This window comes from Saccopteryx bilineata, chromosome 1 (assembly GCF_036850765.1).
Source record: "Saccopteryx bilineata isolate mSacBil1 chromosome 1, mSacBil1_pri_phased_curated, whole genome shotgun sequence".
Classification (NCBI taxonomy): domain Eukaryota; kingdom Metazoa; phylum Chordata; class Mammalia; order Chiroptera; family Emballonuridae; genus Saccopteryx; species Saccopteryx bilineata.
In genome coordinates this window covers 143392324-143402869 of record NC_089490.1, presented here as the reverse complement: position 1 = coordinate 143402869, position 10546 = coordinate 143392324, and the positions used below count along the sequence as shown (strand labels likewise).

General features: G+C 42.8%; 1 protein-coding gene across 1 annotated transcript; it reads left to right on the top strand.

Annotated features, from left to right (window-relative positions):
* The first annotated feature begins 5949 nt into the window (after positions 1 to 5949).
* Positions 5950 to 6741, top strand: LOC136320144 (olfactory receptor 7A17-like). The gene has a single exon (XM_066253309.1). It carries the CDS (start codon positions 5950 to 5952, stop codon positions 6739 to 6741), a length of 792 nt encoding a protein of 263 aa, XP_066109406.1.
* Positions 6742 to 10546: the final 3805 nt, after the last annotated feature.

The window sequence follows — 10546 nt, the reverse complement described above, 5'->3', positions numbered from 1 at the left end:
GATGCAAATTAAAATCACAGTGAGTTATCACATCACACCTTCCAGAATGGTGCTCATCAACAAATCAACAAACAAGTGCTGGGAAGGATGTGGAGAAAAAGAAATCCTCCTTGCACTTCTGGTGGGAATGCAGAACCAGGCAGCCACTGTGTAAACCAGTAAAAGGTTTCCTCAAAAAATTAAAAATGAAACTGCCTTTTGACCCAGCTATCCCACTCCAGGGAATATATCTTAGGAACCCCAAAACAATAAATCAAAATAATACATATACCCCCATGTTTATTGCAGTATTATTTACAATAGCCAAGGTCTGGAAACATTCCAAGTATCTGTCAATAGTTGAGTGGATAAAAAAGCTGTGGTATGTTTACACAATATAATAGTTCTCAGCCATGAAAGAGAAGAAAATTTTAAATTTTGCAGCATTATGGACAGACTTGGAGATTATTATGCTAAGTAAAATAAGCCAGTCAGAGAAAGGCAAAGACCATATGATTTCCCTTATATGTGAAATCTAATGAACACAATAAACTGAAGAACAAAATAGAAACAGAAACATGGACACGAGGAACTGATGGGCAGCTCTCAGAGCTATCCTTGCCAGAAGGAAAGTGGGTTTGAGGGAGGTGGAAGAGGGCGAAGGGGAAACACTGGCTGGTGGAGAAAGACTTGACTCTGTGCGCTAAGCGCAGGATGCAGTATGCAGATGATGTGCTATAGAGTTGCACGCTTGAAACATGTATGGTTCTATTAACCTATGTCACCCCAATAAATTGAATACAAAGGCAAAGGAAAATGCATTTCTGGGAGATGTTGAAACTGTAACAGGGCCAAAGCTTGCTATTCAAAGAGTGGTCCTCCAATCTGACTTTGGGCGAGGGGTTTGCAACATAATTTGATGACAAAATAACCTAGACATGTTTTCTTTGAATATATGTACCCTGATTTATTAATGTCATCCCATTACCATTAATAAAAATTTATTAAAAAAAAACAAAAAAAAAAAACAAAAAACAAAGAGTGGTCCTCAGACAAACACCGGCAAAAATCAACATTTTCCTGGAAATTATGAAAAATGCGGATGCCCTGGGCCCACCAGGACCTGCTGAAACAGGATCCGCACTTGAACTAGAATCATGGGTGACTCGTATAAGTAAAGACTAACTGGAACTAAGCAAACAGAAGCAGTCAGTGGGGTCTGTGTGGAGAGCTAGAGCTTATGGAAGTTCCCGCACTATATGTAATCTTGAGAACCCTAAGCGAAGAATTCAGTTTATAAAACTCTATCGTTCTAGCTTCCCTTTCTCTTCACTTCTTTTTTTCTTATATAAATATTCCTCTATCTAGGCTCACATCCCAAAGTGTGCACATGGCTTGTCACGCCCGCATGCACTGAGTTGCAACAATTTTTGTTCCTAAACAAAACCTTTTTGGTGATAAAACACCTAGTTGGTATTATTTTTCAGTCAATAATTTTGCAGTTTAAATTTGGAGAATGCCTGGTCTTGATTAGGTCATTCTACCTTCTAGATTTGACATAACTATCTGTGTTGGGTATTGCAAGTATATCTCAGCCTCCCCTCAGACATTGCCAAGTAGCTCGAGGGGAAAAGCCACCTCTGGTTGGGAAGCACTGCAGAGTCTGAGAACTGGAAGCATCCTGACAGATTCCAACCAACACTAATTCCTTGCTGAGATTATGGCTTAGGGGGAGATCACTGAAGGAGTGCAAGCCCCATTTCTGCAATGGAGGATGAGCTTCATAATGTACCACCTCACAGAAAGGACTTTTATAAAAATTAAATCAAACGATGCTTATAAGGTACTAAACTCAGATTACATAGCATAAAATTTATGAATATGGCTCAAAGTAACAAAGATTTTATAGTGTGGCACTAAGTAGCAGTTCTCAACTTCTGATATAAGTATCAAAATCTCACTGATTTGGCAAATGTGTCATGAAGCCAGGGAGTGTAGTGTCCAGAGACTTACATCAAAGTTACACAGTTCTCTCCCTTGTTGAAGTGAGAAATAGCAATTTCCTGGAGCTACCAGGGACTGTGCTCCACCACAAGTCAAAGCCATGAAGATTCACATTCATGGGTCCTAGTCCAGCCAGTTTCCTCAGTCTCAGACTTGTAAGAAACTTGAACTCAAAGTTGAATAAGGTGCTGGGAGGTGAGGCTTCTGGCGGCCAGGAGAGCCATGGAGAAGGAGTCACAGAAACAGGATTCACTTGACTTCTAACCTGGTCCCTCTAAGGCTTAGAGAGAGAATCAGCAGGAAAATTTCCCATTGGTGCAGACAAGTCCCTCACAGGGAAATGATGTACACAGAGGAGGAGTTAACAATGAAAACAGTGTCTAATGAGCAGAGAAAGGGAGCAGCAAATGTCTCTCTTCACTGCAGATTCTCGGCATGTGCAACCTTGGACAGGACTATTTGTTTCTTTGAGAGCCCTAAATGTGGCTCAGACACTAATGCTTGCTCCTTCCTGCTCTTTGGTTGATGACAGAGCTTCAGTCTTCAACATAAGCCATCGCGGGAGGAATTTGGGCTTCTACAGGAGCCCTCCTTCCGATACCTCAGCCAGGTGAGCATGCAGCAGTTGCTGCGGAAAGAGTCAGAGAGAATGGAGCCTAGAATTTCCACCTGAGGCCACCTGACAGCATAACCAGCCAGCTCAGAGCGGAGAGATTGCCATGTCTGTTTGCTAAGTAGTCTAATTAATACATAAATAATTTATTTAGTATATCAAAGTTCTTTCTAGAATCATTGCTGTTTGGCATAGAATTCCTTTATATGTGTATAGATGTATTTAGGGGCATTATGAAAATTTATTAACTTTGTGTGGTCAAGACTATCAGTCTGTCATAGAGTGTCTCTTCGGTTACTTAAGTATAAAACATTCTACATCTTCTTCACCTTGACAAAGACATTCTTTTGCATTTAATTAATGATTTTCTCTATCCCTTTTCTAAGCATATTTTAATCTATATATTTACATTTGTATAGGTAGAAATTAGACTTGTATATATACTGCTTTCTCTATGGCCTTTTAAATGTATATTTTATGTTTTTATTTCTATCTCTTTGCCCCTTTATCTGTCATTAGAGACTGATATTGAAGTGATTAGATTATATTTTATAAAAGCTTTTCTTTTGGCTTTATTTTATAATATTATTCAATTTTATTAATACCATTGTTTAAATCCACAATATTTAACCAAGTTTTATTTTTCTTGCTGTTTTTTATATTATGAACATTCCATTCCATACCTTCACATCTTTTTATATAAAAACACACATTTATGAAACCACATAAGTGAACATAACCAATGAGTGCCCTGCTCATTTGAACTTACATTATACAAGAAGGCCCAGCACAATGAAATAAGTGTGTTATGACATCATATGCTCAGTGGATAGAGTGTCAGCTGGGATGCTGAGGGCCCAGGTTTAAAATCCCAAGGTCACAGACTTGAGCAAAGGGTCATTCAACTTGAGCACAAGGTCATGGGCTTGAGCATAGGATTTTAGACATGACCTTGTAATCACTGGATTGAGCCCAAGGTCACTGACTTAAGCCCAAAGTTGCTGGCTTGAACAAGGGTCACTGCTTCAGGTGGAAGGCAGCCCCTTCAAGGCCTGTATGGGAAAGCAATCAATGAACAACTAAGGTGAGGCAACTATGAGTTGATGCTTCTCATCTCTCTCCCTTCCTGTCTGGCTGTCCCTGCCTGCCCCTGTCTCTGTTTCTCTGTCTCTCTTGTAAATCATTCAATCAATCAATTAGAAAGTTCAATGATTGGCTTTGTAATATTGACAGTTATTTCTGAGTCAGTACGAGTATCTGGCTAGAGGGGCACCAGCCTGTGATGAGAGGGTGTGATGAGGAGGAACGCAAATACGGCTGTGGAATTGGGGACCCAGAGATGGGGAAGCAATGGGAACATTTCAGGAGTGGAAGAAAAATAGTCAGCTTCATCTCATCACAGTGGAAATCATTCATTTGCCAACAGGAAGGAACTATACCAAGCTCTTAATATACAGTATATTGATTATCTTTCCGCCATCATAGGCAGATGGATACCCCAACCCCCACGAGTCAGGTGAGGGTACTAACAATTATTATGTTGTGCTCCTGAAACTAAACTTAATTAATGCCATAAACCAATGTTGTCATAATTTTCTTTAAAGGCAAATAAAAACCATGTGGGCTGTACCAAAAAATTAAATTAAATAAATCAAATGGACAGATGGCTCTGTAAGTTCAAACAGCTAATATGTGGTGGATAAGAAGTTGAAAAGTCTGTTTTCTGATTCCAAATGCTTTGTATGTCTTGTCATTTTGAAATGTTTCTCATTTCATCTTTTAAAATCCATTGTAAATTATATTTGCTGATGTAAATTGTGGGTTAAGTTTCTTTATTCACTTTTCTAGTAAAATGTTCAATCTGTAAAGCCTCTTAACACAGCAAAATATCACTCTTTCTCTTACACAGATTGCTTTTTACTGTTTGATTAGTTATTCTGGGCATCAGGGGGATAGACCTGGGTTTAGAATTCTGCCAGAGCCCAGGAGCTGTGCCTCATCATTGCCAATCTGAAAACACCTGAACTGTTAGATCTTCCCCGTAGGTCCACTCTTTCCTCTGTTGTTTAAGCAATTTTTAAGGTTAAGTACGGGACACAAATGGCCATATGAAAATGGACTCTCATGTTTACATGTCTATGGGAGGATTAACACTGGAATTTGGGACTATGTCTATATTCTTTGGGGTAAAGGTAATTGGATGTTGACAGCATGTCTGGTATAATTTCTTTTCTAATTAATGTAACAGGGTGAGAAGAGCCTGGTGAGAACATGGACCCAAGAAGTCATAGTGCATGTGTGTGTGTGTGTGTGTGTGTGTGAGAGAGAGAGAGAGAGAGAGAGAGAGAGTGTGTGTGTGAGTGTGTGTGTGTGTGTGTGGTTGGCCAGCTGGACCTGAGCCCACATACTCCAATGTGTCCCTTAATACACAGATGCCAGAATATTAACCAGCACATGAAAATAAAATGAGGATGTATTACTATTTACAAGATTTAGAAACAAAGTTAATAAAGTGCAGGGAAGAACAGTGAACAAGGAACTCCCTGTGTCTTCCAGTTTGAGCAGCAGCTGGGAGGCACCTGGGCCCCCCACAGTCTCCGACACCTCCCAGTGCTGCATCCTCTCTAGCTCATCCCTCCCCATGCCGCCATGCTGGTCTCGTGAGAGTTCTGCACATCTAAAACAGTGTCCTCTCAGGGCTTTTGCACTGACTCCCCACAGATTCAGAAATAACACTGTCTCCCACCCTGTCCTCCTTGAGGTCTCTGTTCAAACATCACCTTGTTTGCAGGGCTCCCTGAACTCCCAATAAGAATAACACCCCCCCATTTACTCTCTTCTATGCCTACTTTATTTTTCTTAGTCTGACACCATCTAACATGCTGTGTGATATATATATATATTGTATGTATTCCTTCCCATCATTATATTGTAGGGATTTGGTTTCTCAGCAGCCTATATCTTTTTCCCTAGAGATAGTCAGGACTCAACATGTAGTCCTCAATTGCCTGCAAGCATTTCTCATCTAAACTGTGTCATCCAGGACTTCTTGGGGGGAGAGGTCTGTGGGAGACAGGAATTTCTAATTAGAAATGTCATGGGCAGGGTGCCTTAAGGAGGATGATTCACACAAAAAATAGATATTGATCACTTTACTACAAAATAAAGTTCTAGTATGTCAACTATACTACTGATGGCCAATTGCGTAAAAACTAATCATGCTATATATTTTTTTCTTACACTCACCACTACCTCCTGGAACTTGAATTCTCACAAGAATTTCAGACTTTCTTCTCCTGGGACTGTCAGAGGCACCAGAACTGCAGCCCCTCATATTCGGGCTCTTCCTGTCCATGTACCTGATCACTGTGTTGGGGAACCTGCTCATCATCCTGGCCGTCAGCTCAGACTCCCACCTCCACACGCCCATGTACTTCTTCCTCTGCAACCTGTCCCTGGTGGACATCTGCTCCACCTCCACCACCATCCTGAAGATGCTGCTGAACATGCAGACTCAGAGCAGAGTCATAGCCTATGAAGGCTGCATCACCCAGATGTACTTTTTCATTTTCTTTACAGTGTTGGATGACTTTATCCTGACTGTGATGACCTATGACCACTTTGTGGCCATCTGTCACCTCCTGCACTACATAGTCATCATGAACCCCAGGCTCTGTGGACTGCTGGTTCTGATTTCTTGTATCATATGTATTCTGAATTCCTTGAAACAAAGCTTAATGGTGTTGCAGCTGTCCTTCTGTCCAGACTTGGAAATCCCCCACTTTTTCTGTGAACTCAGCCAAATGATCCAACTTGCCTGCCTGCTCTGTTTTCTTAATAACATGGTGATTTATGTTGCAGTTTTCCTGCTGGCAGGTGGTCCTTACACTTACTCTAAGATAGTGTCCTCCATATGTAGAATCCCATCATGTCAGGGGAAACATAAAGCATTTTATAGCTGTGTGTCTCACCTCTCAGTTGTGTCCTTATTTTATGGTTCAAGTTTAAGAGTGTACCTCAGCTCTGCTGCCACCCACAGCTCACACTCAAGTGCAACAGCCTCAGTGATGTACGCCGTGGTCACACCCATGCTGAACCCCTTCACCTACAGTCTCAGGAACAAGGACATAAAGAGGGCACCGTAAAGATTCTTTGGGATGGTGGCTACAAAAGAAACAAACATCCTCAGCCTGAAAAAGTGCCCTCTGATTTCTCGGCTTCAAGACTCAAATCCAGAAATTGAGATTTCATAATCAGGCTGTTGGTTTGTTAATTTTGAGAGAGAGAGAGAGTAAGAAAGAGGGTGGTTAGAAGAAAAAGGCAACAACCCGTAGTTGCCTCCTGTTAGTTGTTTTCTATTGATTGCTGCTTATAGGTGTCTTAACCAAAGTGTACGGGAAGGGTGGTTCTCAATGTGAGCCAGTGATCCCTGGCTCAAGCCAACGACCTTGGGCTTAAACCAGCGACCTTTCTCAAGCTGGCAACCCCAGGTTCAAGCCATTGAGCCCATGCTCTAGCCAGTGAACTCAGAGTTCAAACCTGGGGCCCTCAGTCTCCCGGGTTGACACTCTATCCACAGCGGCACCACTGGTCAGGCCAGACTATGGTTTTCAAACTTGCTCCTTTTAGTTTTATCCTGGAATTACCTTTGTTAGTTTTGACTTCTTTATACAATTTAGTAACCATTTTATTAAACCTTCTGCTTTGTCTATCATATAGACAGTTTCTCCCTTTGCCTTAAGTGAGGAAAGGGGAGATAAACAATGCATGTACCCGATCAGGATCCACCCGGTAACTGCTGTCTGGGACCAACGCCTGAATCAACCGAGCTACCTCAGTGCCTAGGGTTGACTCTTGAACCAGTCAAGCCACTGGCTGAGAGAGGGGAAGGTGGAGGAGAGATAGGGCAAAAGAAGTAGATGGTTGCTTTTCCTATGTGCCCTGAGTGGGGATGGAACCCGGGATGTCCACATGCCAGGCCAACACTCTATCCACTGAGCGACCGGCCAGGACTATATGTGCTCCTAGGCTAGCAATACAAGTACAGGTATATAGAGGGCTTACAGACAATAGTGGCTAGGTACCAACATTACATCAACCATTACATCAGTGTGATGATGTCAGCCTGCTGTGTTAGCTAGCCCGTGCTCTAAAAGGCAGTCTCCCGGGCGCCTGACCTAAAAGCACCTGGGAATCAAGGTTAAACTAACCCTAATATGCGGGGGTGCTGGCACCCAGGTGGGCTGCCCAACACAGGAGAGCTGGAGCTATTTAAATATTTTCATGAGAACCAGAGCTCACATCTGGTGTTCTCTATTAGGGTCCTCACAATTATATTTTAGGGGTTTGGTTTCTCAGCATGCTATACTCTTTGTCTAGAGATGGGCAGGACTCAACATGTAGTCCTTAAGTGCCTGTAAGAAATTTTCATCTACACTGTGTCATCCAGGACTTCTTGGGGAAAAGGTCTAAAGGGGACAGGGATTTCTAATCAGAACTGTCATGGGAGGGGTGCTTTAAAGAGGATGATTAATATAAAAATTAGATATCGAGTACTTTACTGTAGAATATAATTATAGCATTTCAACTGTGCTAGTAATGATCATTTGTGTAAAAACTGATCACACTATTTTTCCTTTACTACTAGTCATCTCCACTGCATTAGACCAGACAATGACACCCCTTATTTGCCACTATTCTGTACACCGGAAAGTATTGTAAAATAATATTGACTATTAACTGTAATTGAAGAATAAAAATAAAATAGAGGTTTATAGGTACTAAAGGACTGTGAATAAACAATGTCAATATCATCCACTCAGGTCTCCTTCATGCTCAGGAATCTCTTTCATCTTTAGAGGATCAGAGGGTGACTCACAAGAGAGGCAGATATTCCACCAAGTCATATGATTCAGGGTCAGTAGTGTTTCTGCACAAGCATGCATGTCCTTCCAGGCTCTCGTAGTTCCCTGGAAGGGAACCTCAATACAGCCACTTGTTCATAAATTTATCTCAAGTAAACTCGAATAGGCTCTGGTCAGTTGGCTCAGCAGCAGAGCGTCCCCCTGGCATGTGGAAGTCCTGGGTTCAATTATGGGTCAGGGCACACAGGAGAAGTGCCTATATGCTTCTCCACCCCACCACCCTCTCTCAATCTCTCTCTCTCTCTTCCCCTCCTGTAGCCATGGCTCGAATGGCTTGAGCAAAATTGGCCTCCGGTGCTGAAGATGGCTCCACAGCCTAGCCCAGGGGTAGTCAATCTTTTTATACCTACCACCCACTTTTGTATCTCTGTTAGTAGTAAAATTTTCTAACCACCCACTGGTTCCACAGTAATGGTGATTTATAAAGTAGAGAAGTAACTTTACTATATAAAATTTATAAAGCAGAGGTACAGCAAGTTAAAGCATATAATAATAATTACTTACCAAGTACTTTATGTTGGATTTTCACTAAGTTTGGTAGAATAAATCTTTATAAAACAACTTACTATAGTTAAATCTATCTTTTTTTTTTTTCATTTTTCCAAAGTTGGAAACGGGGAGAGAGTCAGACAGACTCCCACATGCGCCTGACCAGGATCCACCCGGTATGCCCACCAGAGGGCGATGCTCTGCCCCTCTGGGGCGTCGCTCTGTCGCATCCAGAGCCATTCTAGCGCCTGAGGCAGAGGCCACAGAGCCATCCTCAGCGCCCGGGCCATCTCTGCTCCAATGGAGCCTTGGCTGTGGGAGGGGAAGAGAGAGACAGAGAGGAAGAAGAGGGGGAGGGGTGGAGAAGCAGATGGGTGCTTCCCCTGTGTGCCCTGGCCAGGAATCGAACCCAGGACTCCCGCACGCCAGGCCAACGCTCTACCACTGAGCCAACCAGCCAGGGCCTAAATCTATCTTTTTATTTATACTTTGGTTGCTCCGCTACCACCCACCATGAACGTTGGAACGCCCACTAGTGGGCGGTAGGGACTAGGTTGACTACCACTGGCCTAGCCTAAGATGCTAAAATAGCTCAGTTGCCGAGCAACACAGCAGCAGCCCCAGATGTGCAGAACATTGTCCATAGGATGCTTACAGTGTAGATCCTCATTGGGGTTCATGTGGGAATCTGTCACTGCCTCCCCACCACTCACTTAATAGAATAATTTTAAAAAAATAAACTTGAATAACAAAATGATCATGAATGTACTCTTCAAATATCAGAACATGTGCTAAAAAAAAAAAAAGATTATTATAGTTGCCCTCAATTCTATTTACATTGATTATTGTATCAGTTACCTATTGCTGCATAACAAGTTAGCCTATGTCGAATGGGACACTATAATAGATACTTTTATTGTCAACTGGAATTATATACTGGGGAGTAATTCTGATCTCCTCTGGGCTCCTCATGAGCCCTCAGTCTGCTATCTGTCTCTCCATGTGTTTCTAACTCTCATTCATGATGTTCTGTTGATGGTAGTGTACTGTCTTGAACAAATTTATGGTCAGTTTAGTACATTTCTCTGTCTAGGTTCATCTCCTATTTACAAAAAAATGAGTTGACTTCTCCTCATAACTGGGGAGAAGCCCCACTGGCTAACCCTTCGATGAGTGAAGTGGAGAGAGAAGGAGACAGAGCCAAGAGCCCGGGAGACTGCGACAGCCCGGATGGAACAGCCCGGACGGAGGTGGGTCCCCGGCTTCTCACACGCGGTTAAGATTTGGGAAGTGAGGACGGGCTCCCGGGAGTCCCTTGGAGTGGGGGACAGCGTCTAGACACTGGGGGCAGAATCTGGAGGCTTCTCCAGGAAAAGCCTCCTAGTCCCAACGTGGCTTCTTCCCCACCCCACCCGGGAGAAGGGACAGGCACCTGGAGAGAAGGTAAAGGGAGAAGTCTAGCTGAGTCACTTGCAGGACTTGCCAGGAAACTTCAGACCCACCATGCTCACACCCAAGCCCCACTTTCTGTCCTGAG

Bases quoted from the DNA above. Each gene is read 5' to 3' on its own strand.
- LOC136320144 (XM_066253309.1), top strand. From the start codon at position 5,950: ATGTACCTGATCACTGTGTTGGGGAACCTGCTCATCATCCTGGCCGTC.